This window comes from Lissotriton vulgaris, chromosome 4_1 (genome assembly GCF_964263255.1).
Source record: "Lissotriton vulgaris chromosome 4_1, aLisVul1.2, whole genome shotgun sequence".
Lineage (NCBI taxonomy): Eukaryota > Metazoa > Chordata > Amphibia > Caudata > Salamandridae > Lissotriton > Lissotriton vulgaris.
Genome location: NC_141691.1, coordinates 1,379,936,176 through 1,379,963,576, shown reverse-complemented (window position 1 = coordinate 1,379,963,576; position 27,401 = coordinate 1,379,936,176). Strand labels below are relative to the sequence as shown.

Genomic DNA, 27,401 nt, shown 5'->3' with positions numbered 1-27,401 from the left:
TTCGTATCCATAAGACAAAACATGAAATCCCCACACTCACAAAAGTGCGGTAATATCCCAGATTCTCTGCCTTCAAGAAAAATGTAATGCATCACAGAAGAGAGAAACTGCATTACAGACCAATGTACATTAGTGGTTCACTCTGAGGGCCTAATTACGAGTACGGCAGTCTTGGGATCGCCGTACTTACGATGGCGCGCCGACCACTGCAGTCTGCCTGCTGTATTCCAATTGCGGTGGTCAGACCACCAGCAGCCCGTTACAACACTGCCGGCACTGCCAAGATCCTGAATCCCGCAGTGCTGGCGTTGTGTGAAGTTGGGAGGAATGAAGTGAGCGTCCATATTGCGACTTGCCCTTCCGCAAGCTTTTTCATGGTGATGATCCCACCATGAAAAATCTGGCGGAAGGGCAAGCATGGGGCCCCCAACAGGGCCCCTGAGCAAACTGCCCATGGGGTGGGTGCAGGTGGCACATGACATGCACACCCCACAAGTTCATGGTTGTGCGTGCAAAGTGTGGCATGCACCGTGCACGGATGAGCAGTCGGCACTGTCACTGCAGCTGTATGCTGTGTAGGTTCTCCTATGAACCTCACTTACCGCTGTCGTGAGACCACCCCAGCACTGCCCGCCCAGGATTATCCTCATAATCCGGTGGACAGGCTCACCAGGGCCTTGCGGGTCTTCCTGGGACCGCGGCGGTCCCAGCCAAAGACCGCCTAAGTCGTTCAAACGAACAACACAGGATCAATGCTGTATCTTCAGTGTGAACTCTGATGATCAGAAGAGAGACACTCCACCTTTCATGAGCAACTTAGCTCCTTCTACACTAATTATTATCATTGCAAATGATTTCCAATGGACATAGGCATAGACAAGGACACTGAAAATATGCAAACCTGGAGCCATGGTTACATCAGATAACATATACCAAGTTATCTGCTGCATATTCAGTTGTGGCTGCTTGCATTGCTTAGTAGTGGGACAGAGGGGTGAGGAAAACAATCAAAAGGGAAGCCATAACTAAAATTATTAAAATTGCACTTACCTGCCACTCTGACGGCCGCCGCCTTGCTCCTCTCTTCCGTTCCCTGAATCTAGCTGCACACTGCACAGGCTCCCAGATGTCAATCGAGGCGCTTCTCTCCCCAGCATGAAAGAAGAATTGGGATTGGTCTAAGCGTCCTGGTTTGCTGCTCAGACAGTGCCTGGGAGCCTGTGACGTTTCTCCAACCCAGCTGTGAAACATAGCTGGGTTAGAGAAGCCTAAGTGCGCATGTCTGTTTGGGCAGCCTAACACGGCTGGCCAAACTGATAGGCGCACTTAAAAGTGCCCTCCACTCCTCCCCCTACCATGGCTGTCACACAAGATTGCCTGGCCCTACCCCGCTGAAGACTCGTGTCATCAGCTGTCAGACAGGCAAAAATAAACTAGAATAAAATGCTTTTATTATGATTTACGTTTTCATCTTTTAGCAGGGGGTCGTGCTCCTCTGCCATTACAGAGCCCCTGTGCATATTCTGCTTTCAGAAATCTTTTTTTCTCCCAGAGTAAATGGATCAAAAGTTACATATTATTGTGCATGTAAACGGAGGTACAGCTCCTGAAGCACAGCATAATATTTTAGAACATCCTTGTACTCTCAAAGTAGTACAACAGGTTTGAAGAAGTTCGGGTCTTTCTTTTCAGATGGTGTTAATCTCCCAAATGTCGCTTCACTTGGATTGGGAAAGTGCTGTGCTTTCAATAGAAAAGTCAATAGTCACATGATTAAGCACATTTGATGCAAGATAGGCAGAATTAATTTCAACAGATGACAGGGGGAAATTATTTATTTATTTAATTTTCCCTCGTGGACCTACCTCATGCATGTTAACAAGGTAGGTTGAATTGCGATCCACTATTATTTTGCATTTCTTGAACCGCCCTATTAGTACATAGGTTGGTTCACAAAATACAAATGCATTCGGTAAAAGTTGGTGTGCATTTACCAAATCCACTCTTTGTTAAGAAGTCGCAAATTGCAAATCATTAAATTTCGCAATTTACAATCTCCTAACAGGAGTGTACTTGTGCATAAGGGCCTAAGTGAGTTGCCCAGAATCATAGGATGTTGAGCAGAGATGTAGTTCAAACCTCGTTCCCCAATTCCAAAGTCTGTAGCTCCGGCCGCTTCATTCACTCAATTTGGGAGAGTTGGAAATGGATGAATATATAAGAATGTTGGCTTAAAATTCACACTGACCTCACTGAAGAGTTGGGAATGGACGAATATATATCAGTTTTGGCTTGACATTTTCTGACCTCACTGATGAGTTGGGAGTGTATTTTGATATATGTCCAAGAAGGGGAATACTAGGATATAGAGATAAATTTGGCACTTCCCAGGTGTAACTTGATTCTGTACAATACAGGCCCATGTATTGTCCGTTTAAACATAGCATGACACTGTGATGAAGAAGGGTGCCCATACATACTTAGCTGAAGTAAGTGGGTGAATTGGTGTATGGCAATCGAAAAATCAACATATTTGGAGCCTGTTCTCGAAAGAAAAGAGGGAAGATTCGGGGGCATGGGAAGGAATCTGAGTTAACGGAGAGAATAGGATAACTACAGTGTGCTCAAACCAACAAACAATTTCCAGTTAGCAAACAATAATCACAATATCGCAGTACATATATAGCTATATATATATATATATTATCAAAAAGTTACATAAAGCTCTGTGTGTTTCCGTTCAGTTCCTTAGAGGACCACAGAAATACATATCACCTCGAACTAAATGAAAACAATGTCATAAGCAGAGCATCTGCGCTACTCTAGACACCTAGAGTCATACGGGCCGAATCCCAGAACTAACTTAAGAAAAAGCCCTAAACTTACTAACATTTTGGTATTCACAGAAGGCACTTACTCATTTTGATATTCACAGAAGGCACTTCCGCATTTCGGTATTCACAGAACTTAGGAGTCCTCTACTTTATGACCCCTAAATTCCTTCTGTGAATACCGAAAATCTTAAAGTTAGGATTTTTCTCAGTTTAGGAGTAGTAAACTACTACTCCTAACTACTACTCCTAACTTTACTACTCCTAAACTGAGAAAAATCCTAACTTTAAGACTTTCGGTATTCACAGAAGGCATTCAGGAGTCCTAAAGTTAGGAGTCCTAACTTTACTACTCCTAAATTGAGAAAAATCCTAACTTTAAGACTTTCGGTATTCACAGAAGGCATTTAGGAGTCCTAAAGTTAGGAGTCCTAACTTTACTACTCCTAAACTGAAAAAAATCCTAACTTTAAGACTTTCGGTATTCACAGAAGGCAATTAGGAGGCCTAAAGTTGGACTACTAACTTATGTGAATACCGAAATGAGTAAGTGCCTTCTGTGAACACCAAAATGGTGGTAAGTTTAGGATTTTGTCTTAAGTTAGTTCTGTGAATCTGGCCCTTAGGTGCTGCATAAGAGTAACACAAAAACCTAGCAATTCATGTTTTGGAGTTTGGACTAGTTTGGAAAAATTCTATTGAACGAGAAATGGACCCAACAGATGTAAATTCGGATTCCCTCATCACATCCAACAGTAATTGAGTAACAAGAATCTGCAAGCTATTGTTTGACGAAAATATCTTGTTCATCCCTCCTCTATGTTATTGCCATTATTAATACCTAGGCTTGCCCTTCTTTATTTGGCATTTTATAAATGAATAATGAATTTTTGCTTTCTGTCTTGCAATCAGAATTTGTTCTTTGTTTCATTCAAAAATCGTAAAACTGTGTTTCTCGTTTGGAAATGTTGATAGAGCTGTGCTTTCACATCAATGATAAGACATGAAGTCGAGCCATCAATTGTGTTCTGAGTTGGTTTCAATGGGAGAATGACAGTAAAAGACTCCATGAAATATTTGTCTTGATCTAGTGTGTCCTTCAGTTTACAGCTTGCAGCATACAATCACATCTTCAGAAATGTATGCTATTGTGAGAAATTGGGCTGTTGGTTGACTGGGGTGGGAGCTCTGGCCAAGCAACAGTTACAATCCCTTGCAGGGCAAACCACAAAAAGTCACTAAAATAACCTGTGCTTAACCCTGGGTAGCTTGGCACAGAAAATAGTCAGACTTAACTTACAGGCAATGTGTGAAGTATTTATGCAGCGCACCAACAGAACTAATTAAAGACACAACATAAGAAAAATGCCAAACCATTTAGAAACATAGAGTACATTTTAATAAATTATTTGACACACAAAACGACAATATTCCAATCAGTAGAACCAGAGGTATACATTTTAAAAGATTTTTGTGAAAATAGCTCCAAAAGGCAGAAAGCGCTAACTCTGGATATCTGGTCGAGCTGGACCAGGTCAAAGTCACACATTCAGATGGATCGCAAGTTGAATACAGTCACCAGGTTAGGCCTGCTGCAGTTTACCTTCTCGAAATCCGTGCCAGAGCCCCATTTGCTTTGGAGGGGGTCACGAGGAGCAGGAAGAGTGTCATGGGAGGCTGGCGGTGTAGCACGAAGAGCAGGCAAGACGTCGACAGTGGGTGTCGCTGGAGCTCCGCATTGGGGGTCCCCACGAACGGTCAATGCTGCAGTGTGGAGAGTTGGGCTGGTGGAGATTTGCGTTGAATTGCGGTGCGAGCAGCTAGGTCTTGTTGCAAACGGGCACGTTTGCATTCACAAAGAGCCCAAAAGCTTGATTTCAGCTCTCTGAGCTACATCAAGGGTACAGAACTTGAGGGGCACCACTTGGGGGTTAGTGTAAGAAGTTGGCCTGATATATAATGTTCACTATTCTGGTGAGCACTTTGTATCAGTCCAAACAACCCTTATTGATGATTGGTTGTAAGTCAACCTTATAGACCAGCTATCCTAGTAGCATGGATACGAGCAGTCTTCGGGCTAAACTCTAGAGGGCGTGTTAAGCCAGCTGTTATACCATCACATATACCCCTTGAACACCAAGTGAAAGGACACCACACAAGTGTTATGAAAATAAACAGTGTATTTATTTAGATCACAACAGCCCTGTACTCTTTATGAGGACAGGGTACTAAGAACACAACAAAACTCTTACGAAAATACTATAAGTTGCACAATTTACACAAATGCCCGAGGGGCACGAAAAACCATATACTACAAAAGTGGAATGCGAACTTACTAGCAGGTAAGTACTAATCTCATAGGGTTTGGAATCGCTAGGACTGGACTACTGAACCTTCAGATTACTAGCAGGAGGCCTAGGGGACTCGGGTGCAGAGTGTGCACTCTCACGCGGGATGCGGGACAAAGTCTATGGATGCTAGATTTCGTAAAGTTAGTGATATCGGACGAATCCGACTAGGTAGAGCTCAAACGAAAAAGGATCTGGACCCTTGGATAGTGAGGCTATGCTGGGGCACCGAAATGCCGAAGTTACCTAGCCCAGGGGCTGCGGATGCATAGGTCTGGAAAGACGTCGGGAATCCTCGTTGCAGTCTATGGAGCCTGAAAGAAGAAGTTGCTGGCAGGCGACCAGTGAAGAAGTTCGAAGTGATCCAAGCCTGGATCGAAGATGGAAGACACCTGTAAGCAGAGGGGACCAAGTTCTGAATCACTAGCCAGTGATTAGCTGGGCACCAGGATGGCATCGGACAAAGTCACCTCGACCAGGTGAGTGGGCGACGCTGGGCTCTGCAGTCTCACTGACCAGGAGGCGTTGTTGGTGACCAGGATGGAGGTGCGAGCTGTCCCACGATGGTATCTGCTGTCGACGTCGCTGGACCCAGGATTGGGGCAACAAGTCTTGGCAAATGCAAGCCCACGCTGTGGACTTAAAATGGCGTCTGGAGTGGACCCGGAGGGTCCGGGGTGCTCCTCTTTTGGAAGGGAGCAAGGGCCAGTCTGGAGCGACCAGACCAGTGGTGTTGATGTCGTCGTTCATCGTCGGGAAGGCCACAAGCCAGCGGGCTAGTAGCCAGACAACGCGGTGAGCAGCAAAGAGCAGAAGGGCCCCACGCAGATCTGGTGGATGCTGGAGGGCTGAACTTCGGTGCTTGAGCTGCTCAGGGTGGGGGCTTCTCGGACCCCAAAGCACTCACTCGAGGATCCCTCGGCGGTCGTGCTGGGCAAGCGTTGTGCAGTCTTGAAGATGGCCGGTCCCTCGAGGTCTCGTCGCACCCACGGATCTCAGCTGAGCTGACGATGTGGGTAGAGGTCAGAGGTGCCAGGGAAGCCGGGTCTCGTCGTGCTGGTCAGTCGGATTCCGGAGGAAGGACGTGCAGCAAACCGCAGTGTTCTTGGATGGTGCCTGCGGGTGCAGGGTGACTACTCCTTAGTCACAAGGGAGAAATCTTGGGAAGAAGTCGAGAGTTCCTTTCGTAGAAAGTAGTTTCAGGATTCAAAGATGATCTAATTTGGAAGGGGGCCCGCTCCTATCTTTATACTAAGGAAAGGGGCTGGCACGCGACTAGGTCCTGCCCATGGGTGGGACCAGGAAGGGGGGTGGTTACACCCCTCTCCCATGCCAGACTTTCCCCAGGTCAGGGGCTGGTGTGCCCCTGGAACTGGTTCTAGCCGGCCTATGCATAGTGAGCACCGGGGTGCCACTTGCAGTCACCTTCCTCTAAAGCCCTGCCTACCTAGGATACACAAAACCCTGTCTGGGATGGTGCTAGCACCGCCCCTGACAGGAAACCCTTTGTCCAAGCTCCCCTCGCTGGAAGGACTCCCAGCTGCAGGGGGTCAGACTTGTTCTGTGGTGGCAGCATCCATTTTGTGATGTTGAGGCTCGAGTTAACTTTAACCGGGGTTCACAGTTACATACATGTCGTGTCCCTCTAGAAGGGTGGAATGCTAACCCCGTCGCCAGAATTGGCGAGGGGTTAGTATTCCAATTCGTATGACACCTTACTCGACATGTTTTGATAAAGCGATACCAGAGTTAGCATATAACCGCGAGGATTATAATGCACTTAAGAGTATATGGTACGCGTTATCATGGAACAGCTATTAGGACTTGGTTCCGCAAGCTGCAAACGGGCTCAGCTCATGCCAGAGCACCATCTCACATGATTCCAAGCACTCTGCCTTCAGGATTGTCAAGGCCTGCCATAGGAGTGACTGATAGGAATCTATGTGTCCATTTTAGGGTTAGATATAGGTATACTATATCTAAAGCAAAGGGTGAGTACACCACCTTGCCCCAGCTGTCGTGCAGCCAGTTGTGTCAGATTTAGATGGCCAGCCAGGGGTGGCATAATACATGCTGCAGCCCCTGGTAGGCCCTGGGTACACCTATGCCCTGAGTTACAGGGTCTGATAAGGTGGCCCAGTACCAATTGGATATGTACCTAAGGTACATGGAATCCATTTTACAGAGAGAGCAGTAGGACTGGGGTCCTGATTGGCAGGGTCCCAGGCCAACTATGTCAAAAACCAGCTAAAACACAGGGCAAAAAGTTGGGGGCAACCATAGTCAGGATCTACCTTCCTACATAACCCCCCCCCCCCCCAAACGAAAGGCGATAAGGCTATCCTTGTCCAGGTAAGCTTCTATTGCCTAAGTGGCCATATAAGGAAGGACCAGCTCTGGCTTGGTTTCCCCCTGTGTCATGGTCCACTAAGCAACCCCTCACCCTAAGGGTATCTGAGGGTCTCCACCATAGGGAATCTCTGTCTCTGGTGTGTCTTGGGAAAGTAAAAGGCTGATGCTGGGATGGAGTACTGAAGTGAGGCTCCTCTATCTTTGGGCTCACCTTCCTCCAATCCCCACCCATCATGTGTGCCTTTCTTTCTGTAGCTGAGATGCACTGTGCTCTCAGGGTCAGCCTCTGGCTACCTAAAGCTGGAGGCTGGGTCCCTCTGTTTGGCTTACTGGAGGGACAGTTCAGGTCTGGGGCCCTCAGGTCCCAAGTTTGGCTGTGCCCAACAGTGTCCAGCTGTGGGAGGTCCCTAACTACTTTTAAGGGGGATCCCTCAGGAGTCTGTTTTATTTTCACTTGGCTAGGGCTACTAGCTTCAGTGATCCTAATCTGTGAATTGGGAAGTTCTTTTGGACAGGGGGCCCTTTGGGGTCCACTACTGGCCTCCCTGACCTCTGCAGCCCTGGGCTGACTGAGGCAGGGTAGAGAGGTGCAGGCTAACTGCTCCAGACTGGGTCCCACCTGGGAAGGGTCCACTGCCATCAGGAGCTCTGTCAGGCTAGGCCTGACTACCTCTGGGGCAGTTCCTTCACCAGGGGTAGAGTCAGTTTCCTGAGGAGGCTGGCTCTCACCTAGTGTCTGGGAGGGGGAAGACTTTTCTTCCTCCTCAATGCTCTCAGTTTGGGTGGAGTGATCCATTGTTTCAGGCTTCACAACCCCACTATCTGTTTGAGTAGAGGCTGAGACCATTACAGCCTTACCAATCTTTTCAGGAAGGCACTCAGTTTGTGTTTGGGCTGTGACTGTCACAGCCCTCCTATCATGTTCAGGAAAGTCTGTCTGAGCCTGGGCAGTGGCTACCACTGCTCTTCCAACCTTTTCAGGGAGGAATGGTGCTTGGACTGGGGCTGTAGCTATTACTGCCCCACTAACCTTTCTGGGTAGGCCTATCATCCTGGAGTGGGTTTCTTGCTCCACCTCAGCCCATGCTGAGAGTTCCAGGTCATTCCCCAGTAAGCAATCTACAGGTAGGGTGTCTGTCACTGCCACTCTCATGGGCCCTGTGACATTACCCCAGCTGAGCTCGACTACTGCCATTGGATGCCTTCTTTTCACTCCATTAACGTCTGTCACCTGATAAATGAAACCAGGGGTCAGTTGAGCAGAGGGGACCAGATGGTCAATCACCATGGTGATGCTGACCCCTGTGTCTCTGTATGCCTCAACTTTCTGACCATTGATAAAGGGCTCTTGTCTATACTTTCCCAAAATGTGGGTACCAGTAGTGAAGTTGGCAAACCCCATGCCAGTCTCACAGACAAGAGTTGTGTCAGGGGATCTGGCTAGGCCATAATCCACCTGGTTTCCCAAAGTAATGCCCACTACATTCTTGGGGGCACTCCCACCACCTGGGGGATTACCACTAGTGGTAACAGGAGGTCTGGGAGTATTACCTGGGGGTATGTTTTCCTTATTGTTGTTGGCCTTGGGACAACTGCTGTCACTTTTGTAATGGCCTACCTGTTTGCAGGTATGACAATAAGGTTTCTTTTGGGTTTTGGGAGAAGTTTGGGACCCACCCTTTTCAGAGGAATTTTGGGGCCCTGTGGTTTGATCAGAATATTTATTCCCACCCTTCTCTTGAGGCTTGGTTGATTCCTTCTTTTGGTCATCACCCTGGTTCTTAGGCCTGACCCTGCTTCTGACCCATTTGTCTGCCCTCTTACCCAATTCCTGTGGAGAGGTCAGATCAGAGTCTACCAGGTGCTGGTGTAATAACTGGTTCTGACAATTACTTAAGATTTGCTCTCTCATAATTAGATTGTACAATCCTTTGAAATCAGTAACCTTACTTCCCAGTAGCCAGCCTTCAAAAGCCTTAGTGGCACAATCAACAAAGTCAGTCCAATCCTGAGACTGAGTTTTCTGGGTGTCTCTGAACATCAACCTGTACTGTTCAGTGGTTAAACCAAACCCATCAACCAGTGTATTCTTCAGGACTTGGTAATTGTTAGCATCCTCAACTCTAGTAGTGAGGAGCTTATCTTTACCTTTGCCTTCAAAGGAGAGCCACAAGATAGCTGCCCACTGACTCTGGGGGACACACTGTACAGTGCAAGCCCTCTCCAAAGCAGTCATCCATTTGTGGATGTCATCCCCTTGCTTAAAGGGGGCACTATCTTACTCAGGTGTCTAGTGTCTAAACTCCTGTCTTTTTCTCTTGGGAGAATGCTGCCACCAGTGGGATCTGCCCCACACAATTTCTGCTCTCTAGCAAAGGCAAGTCTCTCTTTGGCCAGGGCAAGTTCTTCCCTTTCAATCCTCAGATTGACTTCCTTCATTTTTGCTTCATGCTCTCTCCTCTGAGGGGATGTCATCCCTCTGTGAGAAGAGGTCTGAGAGCCATTGGTTCGAATGGATCTGTTAGAGCCTCTGGATAGAGACCTAACTCGTCCACTCCCAATGTTAAGTCTGCCTGAGAGTGGCCCTGGGGGTCCCCCAAATCCATTCTCATGCCTACTTAAGTTGGTCCTAGTGAGTCTGCTGACTTCTACCTGACCTTTGTCTGCCTCATCCCCTGACAACTCCTGTTCCTCCTCCTCCTCTTCACTACCAGTGCCAATGAGGAGGCGGTCAGGGTCCCCAAGGGTTCCCTCTAAGGGGGCATATTCCCATCTGGATGAGAAGGATCTGTGTTGGCAGTCCTCCTAGCATCATAAGTCTCTAAGAGACCAATCAGAAAAGGAATGGTAGGGTTAGAACCCTGTTTTAGCTTCCTGGATGTACAGATTTGTCTCATCTCCTGGAAGCTAAGAGCAGCATATCGTGAAGTGACCTGTGGAGGGTCCACTGACACAAGGGGGGCTTCTGAGTTCCCTCCTTTGTCCGACATGCTTCTAGTGTGGTATAAGTGATGCACCTACCTACACTATTTGTTTGCCTACTGATCCCTTGCTAAGAGTTGTAGTCAAGGTGTGCTAAGCCTTGTTGAACTACAACAGCTGGTTCAGTAGAACTCAGAGTATTCTAAGCTAAGTTATATGTACCTTAATACTTATGTGATCTTTCACAATGATATTCTTAGGATACGTGTGGTAAAACAACAGCAAGCTCAAATCCCAACCGCTGCTCACCAATGTGAGAAGTTGGCCTGATATATAATGTTCACTATTCTAGTGAGCACTTTGTATCAATCCAAACAACCCTTATTGATGATTGGTTGTAAGTCAACCTTATAGACCAGCTATCCTAGTAGCATGGATACGAGCAGTCTTCGGGCTAAACTCTAGAGGGTGTGTTAAGCCAGCTGTTATACCATCACATATACCCCTTGAACACCAAGTGAAAGGACACCACACAAGTGTTATGAAAATAAACAGTGTATTTATTTAGATCACAACAGCCCTGTACTCTTTATGAGGACAGGGTACTAAGCACACAACAAAACTCTTACGAAAATACTATAAGTTGCACAATTTACACAAATGCCCGAGGGGCACGAAAAACCATATACTACAAAAGTGGAATGCGAACTTACTAGCAGGTAAGTACTAATCTCATAGGGTTTGGAATCGCTAGGACTGGACTACTGAACCTTCAGATTACTAGCAGGAGGCCTAGGGGACTCGGGTGCAGAGTGTTCACTCTTACGCGGGATGCGGGACAAAGTCTATGGATGCTAGATTTCGTAAAGTTAGTGATATCGGACGAATCCGACTAGGTAGAGCTGAAACGAAAAAGGATCTGGACCCTTGGATAGTGAGGCTATGCTGGGGCACCAAAATGCCGAAGTTACCTAGCCCAGGGGCTGCGGATGCATAGGTCTGGAAAGACGTCGGGAATCCTCGTTGCAGTCTATGGAGCCTGAAAGAAGAAGTTGCTGGCAGGCGACCAGTGAAGAAGTTCGAAGTGATCCAAGCCTGGATCGAAGATGGAAGACACCTGTAAGCAGAGGGGACCAAGTTCTGAATCACTAGCCAGTGATTAGCTGGGCACCAGGATGGCACCGGACGAAGTCACCAAGACCAGGTGAGTGGGCGACGCTGGGCTCTGCAGTCTCACGGACCAGGAGGCATTGTTGGCGACCAGGATGGAGGTGCGAGCTGTCCCACAATGGTATCTGCTGTCGACGTCGCTGGACCCAGGATTGGGGCAACAAGTCTTGGCAAATGCAAGCCCACGCGGTGGACTTAAAATGGCGTCTGGAGTGGACCAGGAGGGTCCGGGGTGCTCCTCTTTTGGGAGGGAGCAAGGGCCAGTCTGGAGCAACCAGACCAGCAGTGTTGATGTCGTCGTTCGTCGTCGGGCAGGCCACAAGCCAGCGGGCTAGTAGCCAGACAAAGCGGTGAGCAGCAAAGAGCAGAAGGGCCCCACGCAGATCTGGTGGATGCTGGAGGGCTGAACTTCGGTGCTGGCGCTGCTCAGGGTGGGGGCTTCTCGGACCCCAAAGCACTCACTCGAGGATCCCTCGGCGGTCGTGCTGGGCAAGCGTCGTGCAGTCTTGAAGATGGCCGGTCCCTCGAGGTCTCGTCGCACCCACGGATCTCAGCTGAGCTGACGATGTGGGTAGAGGTCAGAGGTGCCAGGGAAGCCGGGTCTCGTCGTGCTGGTCAGTCGGATTCCGGAGGAAGGACGTGCAGCAAACCGCAGTGTTCTGGGATGGTGCCTGCGGGTGCAGGGTGACTACTCCTTAGTCACAAGGGAGAAATCTTGAGAAGAAGTCGAGAGTTCCTTTCATAGAAAGTAGTTTCAGGATTCAAAGATGATCTAATTTGGAAGGGGGCCCGCTCCTATCTTTATACTAAGGAAAGGGGCTGGCACGCGACTAGGTCCTGCCCATGGGTGGGACCAGGAAGGGGGGTGGTTACACCCCTCTCCCATGCCAGACTTTCCCCAGGTCAGGGGCTGGTGTGCCCCTGGAACTGGTTCTAGCCGGCCTATGCATAGTGAGCACCGGGGTGCCACTTGCAGTCACCTTCCTCTAAAGCCCTGCCTACCCAGGATACACAAAACCCTGTCTGGGATGGTGCTAGCACCGCCCCTGACAGGAAACCCTTTGTCCAAGCTCCCCTCGCTGGAAGGACTCCCAGCTGCAGGGGGTCAGACTTGTGTCTGTGGTGGCAGCATCCATTTTGTGATGCTGAGGCTCGAGTTAACTTTAACCGGGGTTCACAGTTACATACATGTTGTGTCCCTCTAGAAGGGTGGAATGCTAACCCCGTCGCCAGAATTGGCGAGGGGTTAGTATTCCAATTCGTATGACACCTTACTCGACATATTTTGATAAAGCGATACCAGAGTTAGCATATAACCGCGAGGATTATAATGCACTTAAGAGTATATGGTACGCGTTATCATGGAACAGCTATTAGGACTTGGTTCCGCAAGCTGCAAACGGGCTCAGCTCATGCCAGAGCACCATCTCACATGATTCCAAGCACTCTGCCTTCAGGATTGTCAAGGCCTGCCATAGGAGTGACTGATAGGAATCTATGTGTCCATTTTAGGGTTAGATATAGGTATACTATATCTAAAGCAAAGGGTGAGTACACCACCTTGCCCCAGCTGTCGTGCAGCCAGTTGTGTCAGATTTAGATGGCCAGCCAGGGGTGGCATAATACATGCTGCAGCCCCTGGTAGGCCCTGGGTACACCTATGCCCTGAGTTACAGGGTCTGATAAGGTGGCCCAGTACCAATTGGATATGTACCTAAGGTACATGGAATCCATTTTACAGAGAGAACCGTAGGCCTGGGGTCCTGATTGGCAGGGTCCCAGGCCAACTATGTCAAAAACCAGCTAAAACACAGGGCAAAAAGTTGGGGGCAACCATAGTCAGGATCTACCTTCCTACAGTTAGGAACTCACTTCAGCTGGGTACAGGTGCTGGTTCAGGATGTTGGGGAGCCTTTATGTCTCTGAGGTTCAGATCAGGAAACCAGCAGATCAGGAAGCCAGGAGTCACTCTGGTAGCCCTGGGTTGAAGATGAAGCTGCAGGTCCAATCCTCTTTCCCCAGGTAAGCAGCAGGGTAGAAAAGCACTAACACAACAATACAGGAGCAGATCAGCAGTCCAGCAGAGCGACAATCCTTTCAGAAGCACAGCAGTCCTTCTTCTTGGCAGAGTATCCACAGGTCCAGAAGTGTACTAACGAGGGGTCTTAATGTCTAATTTTTAGACCCTAGTGCCCTTTTTTTGGAAGGTGGGAGAATCTTCTGGAAATTCCCTGAATACCCTCCCCTGCTCCAAGCAGGCTGCAGTGACAATGCAGGGAGTTAGGGTTTTTGTGTGAAGGCAGTGCAAAGCCTATTTAGTTGTAAATGGGGCTATGCTTAGCTCCACCCCACATCCTGCCAGCTGATTTCCCTTTGAGGCACACCTAATCCCTCTATTGTGTGACTGTCTGGGCAGAAAGCACACAGTCTAACTGTAAGCTACTCCCAGTCATTTGACCCAAGCCAGGCTACAGGCACAAAAGGGCTAAGGGCAGAAAAATGCCAACTTTCTAAGTGACAAAAACCTGGGCACGTGTCTCGCGCTCCTTACTGTTGCACTGCCAAAAGTAGGATTCGTCCCCCATGTGTATCCAATTTATCTAAGTACTCCTAAATTAGTCCTTTGAAACCTTTTCGTTAAGTCAATTCTTAATATTTAATTTATCCTTGTTCACCTTAACCCCTTGGGCGCAGCCGCGATTCTGCGCCTGTGCAGCGGTTTTATTGAGTGGGCGGGTTCATGACGGCCCCCAGCCGTCATCAGCACACGCCCACCGTGGTGCATGACGGCTGTGGGCCGTCATCAGCATGGAAGGGGTTAATTCATCACCAAGGAGACGGTAGGGTTACATCTGCATTTTTTATTCAACATTGTTTTCACCGACTGTATGCCTCTTTGGGCTTTGTACACCGGCTCGTTAATAACAGATGCATCAATGACAGAGTAAGAAAAACTCTTCCAAACCCAATGCATTTCGAGCCTACGCGGCTCTTCATTAGGGGTTTCTATAACAGAATAAAGAAAACATCCTAACCGACCAATGCAATAAAACAAAATAACAAATCATTAAAAAACAGATCATTGAAAAAATTTGACAAAACCGTGAGCATAAATTAAATCAAAATATTCCGCCCCCTGCCCTCTCCGTAACAAAAAAACAGAATCTCATACTAAATCACTTCCCCCAATTTTCACCTCACAATTCATGACCACCCCTTTGTGTTTCCCAACCATGTGACCTAAACTAAACAACATCACTGCAAGAAAACCTCACGTAAATTACTTCTTACCTCCCTCGTGTATTCACTGTCTATATTCTTTTATCAACCCTTTACCTCTTAAACGCCACAATCAGCAGCCTCTCAAGCTGTCCTCCAACATAATCCTCTTTCATGAAAGTCCGACCATAATGGTAATTCAGTCTGCCCTTCATGCTTAAATACCCACAACCCGTAATGGATTCCCTCCGATGTTATAACTAGTGAACACGCCCTCACTCACAGAACTCCAATTCCCATAATACTATGAACCGGCCCACCCTACGTCACACAAAAACGCTAAAATATGTGTCCATCCCACCCATAATCACATGGATAGACTCCCAAAATATAACTCTGTGTACAAAAATGTGTTACAAATACAATCCATTCTTACACATAAAAATAATTTTCTTACTACTACGCAATGAAATCACATAAGGTGAAAAAAGTAACATATCAACAAACACTAATGAAAAAGCAAACCAAAAATAGTTGTTTGCATTAGTTAATTAAAATAGTTAATACGGTGTTGCCATGTTGATAGCAAGATTCCGCTCTACTGTTCGACTGTCTCCGTGGTGACAAACATTCTTATAAAGTAATCAGTTTCTTGAAATCTTCATTCCATCAATAGGGTGCAGACTCATTGAGGCGAACAAATGCAAAAGCCAAAGTACAAGTGTGAGAGTGCACTCCTTCCCTTAATTCGAAACCATTCTTGAAAAACTTCTAATAAATGCGTGCAAGCAGTGAACCGTGGTACGGTTCACTGCTTGCACATATTAATTGGAAGTTTTTCAAGAATGGTTTCGAATTAAGGGAAGGAGTGCACTCTCACACTCGTACTTTAACTTTCTAAAAGTGGCATTGTTATTTCAAACTCGACTTTACCGTTAAATAAGGCTTTTCACCACAATTCAGAATACACCAAATATAAGATAGCAACCTGCTCCCAATTGGAAACTACAGCTTATTAAATGTAATAAGGAATCCCCAATGTTATCCTATGGGTGAAGTGGGCCTCACAGTAGTAAAAAACTAATGTAGGAGTTTTTCACTACCAGTAAATATAAAACTTAAAAGTAAATGTCCAACCTTTAAATTACACAGCACCCTGTCCTATGGGCTACCTAGGGCATATCCTAGTGGTGACTTATATGCGATAAAAGAGGAGTTCTAATGTTGAGTCGACATGGCAGTTTAAAGCTGCATTTAGGCTACAGTGGCAGGCCTGGGTCATGTTTTAAGGTTCTACTTAAATGGGTGGCACAATACGTGCTGCAGGACCACTGGTAGCATTTAATCTACAGGTCCTGGGAACATGGTATATCACTCTACAAAAGACTTTTAAGTACATTAAACATCCCACTTTGGTATCAATCAATCAAAATACTTGTAAAGCTCTCTACTTAACCGTGAGGGTCTCAAGGCGCTGAGGAGAGGGGGTGCTGCTAATGCTCGAAGAGCTAGGTCTTGAGGAGTCTTCTGAAGGTGAGCAAGTCTTGGGTAAGCAATAGGTGGGTGGGGAGGGAGTTCCAGGTCTTGGCGGCGAGGAAGCAGAAGGATCTGCCACCGGAGGTCGTTCGTTGGATGCGGGGGATAGCGGCGAGGGCGAGGCCGGTAGAGCGGAGCTGGCCGGTGGGGGTGTAAAAACTGAGTCTGCTGTTCAGATACGCTGATCCGGTGTTGTGGAGTGCTTTGTGTGCGTGGGTGAGGAGCTTGAAGATGATCCTCTTGTCGACAGGGAGCCAGTGTAGGTCTCTCAGGTGTGGGGTGATATGGGTGCGGCGGGGGACATTGAGGATCGGTCGGGCGGAGGCGTTTTGGATGCATTGGAGTCCTCGTAGGTGTTTGGCCGGGATTCCTGCATAGAATGCATTGCTGTAGTCCAGCCTGCTGCTGACGAGGGCCTGTGTCACTGTTTTTCTTGTTTCGGTCGGGATCCACTTGTAGATCCTGTGAAGCATGCGGAGGGTGTTGTAGCAGGAGGAGGAGATGGCGTTGACCTGCTTCGACATGGAGAGGGAGGAGTCGAGGATGAAGCCTAGGTTGCGTGTGAGGTCCGTGGGTGTCGGTGCTGCTCCCAGCATGGTCAGCCACCAGGAGTCGTCCCAGGCGGAGGGACTGGGTCCTAGGATGAGGACCTCCCTCTTGTCCGAGGTCAGCTTCAGACGGCTGCTCCTCATCCAATCCGCCATGGCCTTCATTCCCTCGTGGAGGTTGGTTTTGGCGGTGTGCGGGTCCTTGGTGAGGGAGAGGATGAGCTGGGTGTCATCGGCGTAGGAGATGATGTTGAGGTCGTGCAGGCGGGTCACTTGTGCGAGGGGGGCCATGTAGATGTTGAACAGCATCGGGCGGAGGGATGATCCCTGGGGTATGCCGCAGATGATGTCGGTGGCTTCGGATCGGAAGGGCGAGAGGCGGACGCTCTGGGTTCTGCCGGAGAGGAAGGACGTGTTCCAGTCGAGGGCCTTCTCTGGGATTCCGGCTTCTTGGAGGCGTGTCATTAGTGTGCGGTGGCAGACCGTGTCGAGGGTGGCTGACAGATTTAGGAGGATGAGGGCTGATGTTTTGCCGTTGTCTAGCTGGCGCCTGATGTCGTCTGTGGTGGCGATGAGGGCTGTCTCAGTGCTGTGGCTTTGTCTGAATCCGGACTGGGACGGGTCTAAGATGTTGTTGTCCTCGAGGTGGCGGGCCAGTTGTGTGTTGACGATTTCCTCAATGACCTTCGCCGGGAACCGGAGCAGGTAGATGGGCCGGAAGTTCTTAAGGTCCGTGGGGTCTGCCTTGGGCTTCTTGAGGAGGGCGCTGATCTTGGCGTGCTTCCAGCTTTTCGGGAATGTCGCTGTCTCGAAGGAGATGTTGATGACCTTCCGTAGTTGGTGTGCAATGGCTGCGTCTGCTTTGTTGAATACGTGGTGTGGGCAGGGGTCTGACGGTGATCCAGAGTGAATGGAGTTCATGATCTTGCGTGTCTGGTCATCGTTGACGATGGACCAGGAAGTCAGGTGGTTGGTGCGGGTGGTGTTCGCAGGGGGGGTGGTGTCTGGCGTAGTCGGGGCGGTCGTGGTGTTGAGGCTGTCGTGGATGTCAGCGATTTTGCGGTGGAAGAAGGTGGCCAGTGAGTCGCACAGTTCTTGTGAGAGCGGGATGTCATTGGCATTGGCGCTGGGGTTGGAGAGTTCCTTCACGATGCTGAAGAGCTCTTTGCTGTTGTGTGCGTTGTTGTCCAGGCGGTCTTTGAAGGAAAATCTCTTGGCTAATCTGATGAGGTGGTGAATTCTGTAGGTGGTGTCCTTTTGGGCTGCAAGGCTGTTTGGTGTGCGTTCATGGAGCCAGTTCTTATCCAGTTTCCGGCATTCAGGTTTGGAGGTCTGGAGCTCTTCGGTGAACCAGGTGGCTTTCTTGCTGGTGTGGTTGTTGGAGGGTTGCTTGAGTGGGGCGAGGGTGTTGGCGCAGTCGTTGATCCACTGTCTGAGCGTGGCGGCGTCTGTTGAGGGCAGCCGCGTCTGGGTCGGTGGGGTCGGTGGGCGGGCTCTGCGCGAGGGTGGCGGTCATGCAGTGGTGATCGGTCCAGTGGAGTTCGGTGGTGTGGTTGAAGGTGACGTGGGTGCTTGTGGAGAAGAGAGGAGAGTTGGCATCGTTGTTCTCGAGGTGGAAGTTCAGGTCCCCGAGGAGGAAGTAGTCCGTGGAGGCGAGTGCGTGGGTGCTGGCGAGGTCGGCGATGGAGTCGGTGAACTGTGCCCAGGGTCGGGGGGGTCTGTAGACGAGGGTTCCTCGGAGGGTGGTGTGGGGTTCGGTGTGGATCTGGAAGTGCAGGTGTTTGGCTGTGTTGAGGGTGTCGTCTGCTTGGGTGGAGACCTTGAGTGTGGACTTGTGGGTGATGGCTATTCCTCCTCCAACTTCATTGGTTCGATCCCTGCAAGTGATCTTGTAGCCGTCCGGGATGGCTATGGTGATGTTGGGCACCGAGGTGTTGTTCCACCAGATCTCGGTCAAGAAGGCAACGTCTGGGGCGGAGGTGTTGAGCAGGTCCCAGAGCTCAATGGCGTGTTTGCGTGCGGAGCAGGTGTTGAGGAGTATGCAGCGAAGGTGGTTGGGTCCAGTCGTTGGATGTTTGGTAGCTCTGTCGCACTTGAAGCGGCAGGAAAAAAGGTCAGTGGGTGCGTTTCGGGGTGGCCTGGAAGCAGCTGTGGTCTTGTCCGGCGTTGAGTGAGAGAGCGCAGGCGTCGTATCGGAGTCTGGCTTCATGGCGTTCGCGGGGTTCAGGGGTTCTGGCGCTGGGCGTAGTCAAGGCGCGGACGGGCACAGACGGGCTTGCCTCTGGCGCGCCTTCGGCACGGCCGCGCAGCGGCCGCCATATAAGGCGGGGAGGGAGGATCCGCTGGGAGGCGGGAGCGGGGCGGCGAATGGACGGCGAGGGGGCGGGGGAGCAGTGGCGGGAACGGCAGAGGGATTACAGAAGGGAAGGGGGAGGGGGGAGACACGCTGGACGCAAAGGGAAAACCACTAAAACACAATTACAAAATACAGAAGGCACAAAAGCACAGAGTTACAGCAGCAAAAAAACGGGGCAACAATTAACCACCAACCAGGGGCACAGTACAGCAGTCAGGCAGCAACGAGCAGGGGGCACAGCAGGCTCAAACTCACAGCGGAGCGGCAGGGAGAGGGGAGAGGTACTGGCACACAGGTGGAGCTGTGCGGCAGGAGGGGAGAGACCTGGCCTGCAGGCAGGGTCAGGGGTCGATCTCACTGTCGCGCAGCGGCCGCCATATTAGGCGGGGAGGGAGGGAGGATCAGTTGGGAGGCGGGACGGGCAGTGAATGGACGGCGAGGGGGGGGGGCCGCAGGGGAGCAGCAGTGGGAACGGCAGAGGGATTACAGAAGAGAAGGGGAGGGGGGAGATGCGCTGGACGCAAAGGGAAAAAACACTAAAACACAATTACAAAATACAGAAGGCACAAAAGCACAGAGTTACAGCAGCACAAAAACGGGGCAACAGTGAACCACCAACCATGGGCACAGTACAGCAGTCAGGCACCAACGAGCAGGGGGTACAGTAGGCTCGAACTCACAGCGGAGTGGCAGCGAGAGGGGAGAGGTACTGGCACACAGGTAGAGCTGTGCGGCAGGAGAGGAGTGACCTGTCATGCAGGCAAGGTCAGGGGTCAGTATAAGCCAATTAAACCATATGGAAGAGAGCACAAGCACTTTAGCACTGGTAAGCAGTGGTAAAGGGTACACAGTCCTACTGCCAAGAAAAACGAATGCAGCAAAAAGTGGATGGTAAAAGGCAAATACAAGTTTGGGGGTGACCCTGCAGAGAGGGCCAGGTCCAACACCTGTCAATAGCTAAAAACCAGGGCTATACGAGTAAATTAATACTACTGTTGTGTGTTTGTAAGAACCTTTTGGGGACCTTAAAACAAAAACGTTCATGACTGTGCTGCAATTCATGTAGTCTTGTAGAGCACTTTTATTCTTTCTGTAGCAAATGTTGGTCACAAGCCTCCTGATAATGCCTCCTGCGTCATTTACGGAGCGGGAAGTACCAACATTGATTTCCTTCTCCCCAGTGGCATAACACAAAATGATCGGACCTGCAAAATGTGATGAGGGGCCCATTAGACGCCCATGACTCATAGATATATGTAAGCCTTATGTGGAATTGGGTCCTCAAACTGTAGGGCTCCCCTGTGTCACTGGGGCCGCAGGAATCTGCATTTGACACCCACCAAACTCCTAAGGAAGTGTGGAATGTCATGGTGAGAAACCCTTCAAAGGACGAATTCGCCGCATGGCTTGGCATGTGTAGTACCAAAGGGATTAACTACAGTAGAGAGACACATGTGGAAGCTCCTACCTTGGCTTTGATGTACATGTCATTTTTGTAATGATTGGCGTTCTTAAGGGAATGGGCGGTTATATCAATCCACAGCTAACTCCTCCCTTGGACTCAATGCTCTTTGTTCCAGGGAAAATTCTGTTTCCTTAGCTGTCTATCTTCATAGCAACTAGCTCAATCCGGAAAAAATGGTATTAACATTAGACAAATTTCTGGAGGCACTTGTATTTACTATACACCATTTAAAGCCACACAAACTGGGTAGGGTGAAAAAGAAATAATACACAAACTCACAATCTGTAAAACAGTCCTAAAAGTTTAGTCAAAAGAATATACATGAACGATGTCCTGAAAAATTGGTGAAACTTATTTGTGTTTATCTTTTCCTAAACAACAGATTGTCCGGATGTTCCAGAGCTACGACTGAAGACTGATGAAGCACTTAAATTGGTGAACAGGTCCCACCAGCAACATCATCAAATATTCCAGATAGTCCAGCAGCACGCCGAAGACACTGCAAGCTTGATGCTTGAAATGAAGAAACGGTTTGGGTGGGTGTCTGAACTGGGCAACATGTCCACAGGATCTGAAAACATCTTTAACATCGTAAAGGTAACCAGAGATGTCCTAAACTCTAAGTTATGATCTGCAAAACCCTACAAATAATTGTAATTCTTGTTTCCTTATCCTTGAATCCCAGAGCGATGTTAAATATGAATGACGAGAACCTATCAAGATTAAAGCCATTTAGATTAAGGCGCTTGGACATTTTCCTGTTGTTAACTTATTTCGTACTGTCCCAAAGTATCTGAATCGGGGATCTCTCACCTTTTGTATAATAAAATCTAATTCTGAGCAATGAAAATAATCTCAAGCTACTGATGGCTTCAACAATTGTTGCAGTAATCACCACATCAAATACAATCACAGTAATGATCACACCTTGTAGGATTACTAGTAGTGGCCACCCAAATGTACGTCACAATATCTAGTGACCAAATATTGCGTCATGCCATACTGTCATATCAAAAATATTGGGCAATACAATATCATAAAAGTACATATGTAAAACTAAGTTTATATTTTCTTTTCTTAACTCGGTATCTACATAATGAAGATACATAAATCTTCACGAAAAATAGATGCAAATAGATGTGGAGTTAAATGTATTTAAAAGTAAACTTATCTATAAATACTTACTTTCATGACATTGTGGTAGTCGATATTCTGGATACAATATTTTGACTGGGTGATTTTAAAAATGTGATATTGCAGTAGAATACCAACCACCCGGCTGCATAAGACAGGGTTACAAACAACATTGTCAGGAAAAGTTTTATCAATATAAAATGCATTCACATGACAAACAACTAATAAAATAACAGCCACAGGAGAAAATACTCACATGCACAAAGAAAATACTAACAGCTATAAAGCTCCTCACCTCAATTTAAACTACCATTCACAGGCCTGCTTTGAAAAAAAAATCGATTGTAATCCTTTTGATTTCAAACAACCACTTAGTAGTTTTCCAGAAATGTTTTCTATCAATTATGAACATTTCATATTGGGTTAAAATGCTCAAAAATAATCTTGCCTTTTTTTACAAAAATAAAATATAGAATTTTTGAGATTATGGACATGTGTAACACTGCCATCTTTAAAATGGCCAGACCCTCTGAATTGCTTACTGTGCTGTACTGCAGTATAGGGAGCTACTTTCAGTGGACTGGCAAGCTACAAGCAGCTACCAAGCTACTACTTGGAGACCTTTGATCTAAATGTTGTATTCTCCTGGAACCTCAACGAAATGCTCACCAGGCTAATCTGGTTTGGTGGAAGGAATAGACTTGGCCTAAAATACAATTAAACTGTTGCTGGAGTGTCCTGGGCTTCACAAACGTGATCTCTCAGTCAAGTTGTTGAAGAATTTACTTAATAGATTTGATTAACCTTTGTAGGTGACGTGAAGCATTGAAAGTGAAAAAACATCAACAATACAATTTAACTTGTGAAGCCTATGTGACTCTATAATGAGAACCATAACTCAATGAATGTGATTAAAAGGTTTTATTTGGAGTATGAAGCAATCCAGTTAATATGCAAGTCTTATGCAGAATCCATGAGTACATTAGTACAATAAGCAACGTAAAATATCTTAGTCGGTTGAGACACAATAAAATGAGATACAGAATTGTGAAAGCCACAAGCATATAATAGCAAAAGAAAGTGAACAGATGTTCCATAAAGAAACGGCTCTTCTCTGCTCCAACATGGGTCAAATATAGAATTGTCTATCATATATGGTCAAAGTTCATTAGAAGTCCAAAGAAAAGGAAATAAGTGTTTGACATACAGCTTCACACTTGCAAGAATAGGGCAACCAGAGAGAACTGTACCTCTCCAAGTCTAAAAAGGATTTCTTCTCACCCCTAGCTCCAATCACACTAACTCAAAACTACATAAGTACTTATATAAAAGAACAGGAGATTCAAACATGTTATCTCTGTTAACACCATCAGTGACCAATAAGAGCTCTACTCGTGTTTCTGCAACATAGATCTGAATTCCCAACGCATCAAACTAAAGCTGCCATTCTCAGCCTTGAACATATTGCCATTCTGGTACATACACGGTGAATAGAAAGCTTCTTTCGATCATTGCTCCTCCATATTCACTATCAAGTCTCTCCCAGGCCACTCTATCAACCTTCAAATACAGACAATAACCTTTCACTAGCTAACGTACATCATGACAATGAACCTGCAAGGAAAAATGGAAAACATTCTGGCGAAGTAAAAATCCTTACAACTGAGACCTGTAGTCAGGCTAACTTAAATGAGCATTTAACCCCTTCACTGCAGCGGCTATTCCGCCGCAGTGCTGAGGGGGCGGGGCGGAAGAGCGGCGGGCGCATGCTGGTGACGGAACCGCTCCGCCACCAGCCGCGGTTGCGCTGTGCTCATGGCGGAGCGGTTCCGTCACGGCCCCGCCCGCTCAATAGAAAGTTCAGCGGAGGCGCGGAATCCGGGCCGCGCAGGCGTTTTTGAGCGGGCCGTGACGGAACCGCTCCGTCGTCTGCACAGCGCGACCGCGGCTGATGACGGAGTGGTTCCGTCACCAGCAGGGGAGGGGTTAATGTGCATTTCTAATACATGTCTATACATGCACACATGTAACTTTAAATGAACTGCAAAACATTAGCAAAATAATGCATGTTTACATATTCAGTAAAAGTGTAAGTGCAAACTTAATAAATAATGCATAATTCATGTTTGACCTAAACCTTGGTGCACACGTATATAAATCTCAAGCTTCTACTGTGAATACATTTCAGAAATGTGTTTCAGTGATTCACTCATGTTAATAAAATCTAGGGCACACAGTGAATATATTGCCAGTTGCACTTATATAATTGCATCTCTGTGACGTGTAAGGGTGGAGTCTAAATTACACTGCTCCACTGTCATAGGAGCGAGGTGGAGAGTCTCTACTGGACATAGAAATTTACTATTTGGTGACGCCGTTTCAGTATGCTACTCCACATGACACACTTGAAAAGGTACTAGTAACAAAACAGGGACTTGGTTTACGAATAAATCACCTGATACTGCCCCAACCACTTGAAACACTGTAACAGTGGAGGTGTCACTGCAGCCCTAACGTGTCAATGCAGGGACATTTAGCTAAAGCCGTCAAGGAAACCAAATGGCAATATGGCAGCAGCAGAGAAGTGAAATAAGGGAGACTGTTGTCATGCAGGTCTAAAGTCTTCTCTAAACTCAGAAATTAACTTTAAGCATTAATGAGGCAACTTCTGCACTACAACTGATTGGCAAAAAAGGTAAGAGAAAGCTAAGTTTCAGTACTTTGTGAACCGGGAAACAGCCTTTATACTGTGGCTGAAACAACGCCGTGCCTTACCAGCGCTGTCTGAAATACGGATGCATCTTTACATCACATTCCTTTACCACACATGTCATTACAATGACTTGCCATAGTGAAAGTTTTATTTGAATGATGTTTAAGTCCAACACTTTCTCCACTGTTGCTACAACTTGCTTGGTAACTTGATGCGTTGCAAAGACACATTGGTCTTTCGGACTGTGTTATTAACGCAGGCGTGATTAGCACCTGCTTGATTCTGACATACAAGCGTGTGAACCAGGTGTGAACACCATACAATGGATAATGATTAGCCTTGGCTGCATTGGGTAGTGTCTATTTGGGTGTACTAAGGGAGTACCCACTAGAGCAAATAGGGCAAGATGATGTTCTACCACAAAATCAGAGTTTAAATACCAAACTGCACTTATATCTACTCTACATTATTGACTAACAACACGTTTGCACAGTAAATAGACATGGATTTAAGAGGGAAACATTCCTATGTATGCTTATCTTGATATGTTGGTATTCAATTCTGTGGAGACAATATGAGCAGGTCAGTGTGCTTCATTTCAATATTGTGACATACAACCAAGCGGTACCTCTCTAAAGAAATTAGGGTGGAGGCATGGACCAGGCAGGATACATGGAAAGATACAGCTCTTTCCTAAAAATGCCTAATTTAAACGGATATTATTTCTTGACCTGTACTATACATATTCACACTACTCATATTGAATAACTTATCCTGGTGTGTCTGGATGGTTGTCTGAGTTGTGACTGCGACAATGCCTCTGATATACACTCATGTCTGAGACTTTGATGTAGCACATGAATTAAATGCAAGAGTAACAAGCATATTCTGAAAAGTAACAGGAGAAGGGTAGCAAACAGGACTGTCTAAAGGGCCACTTCCCTAAGAGGAGGAAAGGAAACAACTAAAGTACAATTGCTGAACTACCAGTAAGTTTAACTAAAAAAAGTGTATCCTTCCTTGATACACTTCTTTAACACCTAATCACACAATTGGCCACAATTCTATGGAATGGGACCAGCCCTGTGAGTATTATTTGATGCGGCTGTCTGTTATACATCTACGTACATGCTGCAATCATTGTTTAATGACCATATTTAAATTAAAAAGTGTCATTAATTCCAGGAAGAATGTGTTGAGTTTTCTGTTTTCCCAGCATTACCAAAACAAGCTTTATTATGTTTTTGTTGAGATGATGCCCAAAGGAAGGTGTGGTACATTCAATGGATAGGATTGCTCCCTTTGTTTGGGACAGGTAATATTCCAAGACACCAAATTAAAATTGAGGATGTAGGACAACTCACCCCTGTTTCAAAGTATCATTACTAGGAGTGGACGTAACTTGCGTAATTCAGTGTTCTGTGATATACCCGTGAATTCGGTAAGATTACACGGAATTATTAGAGAGGAGTATTCTGTGTTTAGCTCTATTTCTTAGTGCACAAATGGATGCAAAGGCACATTTTGTGCTAAGAAATAGCGCTAAATGCAACAGAATACAAATAGTGAGCGCAAGCAGCTGCTCGTGCTTGTGTGCTTGTTGTGACTGAAAAGCGTTGGTTGAAAGCATTGAACTATCTAATGGCTTGATTTAAAGAATGTATTGTTTTGCTGGGTATTATTAGGAGTTAATATTGAATAGCTTAGATCATATAAATATATCAAATGGTGTGTCTTCCAGGTCTCTTCATCACACAACAATGGAGATTTTGCCAGAAGGAATGACACAATAGTAGAAGTGAATATCTTGAACTTGCCAGTATTTTCTGTGAGAGTTCCATCTGATTTAGACATTGAGAGCCCTAAATTCATTGAATATGTAGCAGACGAAGCATTACAACATGCTCAAAAAAATGTGTGAGTATGGTCCATAATGTTTAAATTTGTCGATGAATATCATTAAATTAAAGCATTTGTTTTCCAATAGCCATGTTACATCCCTCTTTAGGTCTTTCACCTTATTTGCATTTCATAACATGTGTATTCCAATTAAAATGATGTGATCGCCGCCCTTCCAGACGGTGGCAAAAACAACAGTTGATGGACAGAATGCAGAACAATGTCATACATTCACCCCAGTACAGAAATCTGGGCCTAAATCCATCGTTTGTTTGCATTCCACACCACCCCAGTTCAGACATGGCCATATGCAAATCAGTCTTGTTTGACCCTGTGCCTCATGGGAACAGTCCAGCCCGAACGATTTTGCAGAACTGTAGACTTTACCCACTGGGGTTTTTTATCAGCTTTAATGCATATTCAGGGCAAAACTCACTGGAGTAAAACACAGCACTACAACATAAACCAGAAGGCTGCAGGAGCGGCCACGCCCACCAGGGCGGGTTCACCAATATAATTAGCAGCACCATGCCATTGAAGAAGGGGACACTCGAAACACGTCTGGCTAAGGTCTTTGATGTATTTTAAGCCTGCTTTCCTGACTAAATGATTCTGCAGCATGTCATTAAAAGTGAGCAGTTAACCTTTGCCCGGAGGCTCTTCTATGGGGGTAACTCTTGTTTGTGTGATATATATATATATATATATATATATATATATATACATATATAATTTTTCCTCATAGCAATGCAACCCCCATTTAGGAGGCTAAACAATGTAATAATGCATAAACTGCTTTTGCAAACACATAATATATGTATAAAAACACAGGAGGGCAAGAAGCACTTGAACTCGGTTTTTAATGAGTAAACCTCATGAAAAAAATGCAAATAAAGCAGACATTGTTA

At 46.8% G+C, this 27,401-nt stretch overlaps 1 protein-coding gene across 1 annotated transcript in view; it reads left to right on the top strand.

The window, feature by feature from the left end:
• Positions 1-26,515, top strand: part of CLUL1 (clusterin like 1) — a 126,995-nt gene extending 100,480 nt beyond the window's left edge. Inside the window, exons 6-7 of the mRNA XM_086917976.1 lie at positions 21,130-21,344; positions 26,336-26,515. Coding sequence (XP_086774102.1) covers positions 21,130-21,344; positions 26,336-26,515 — 395 coding nt within the window. The remainder of the gene's footprint in view (positions 1-21,129; positions 21,345-26,335) is intronic.
• Positions 26,516-27,401: the final 886 nt, after the last annotated feature.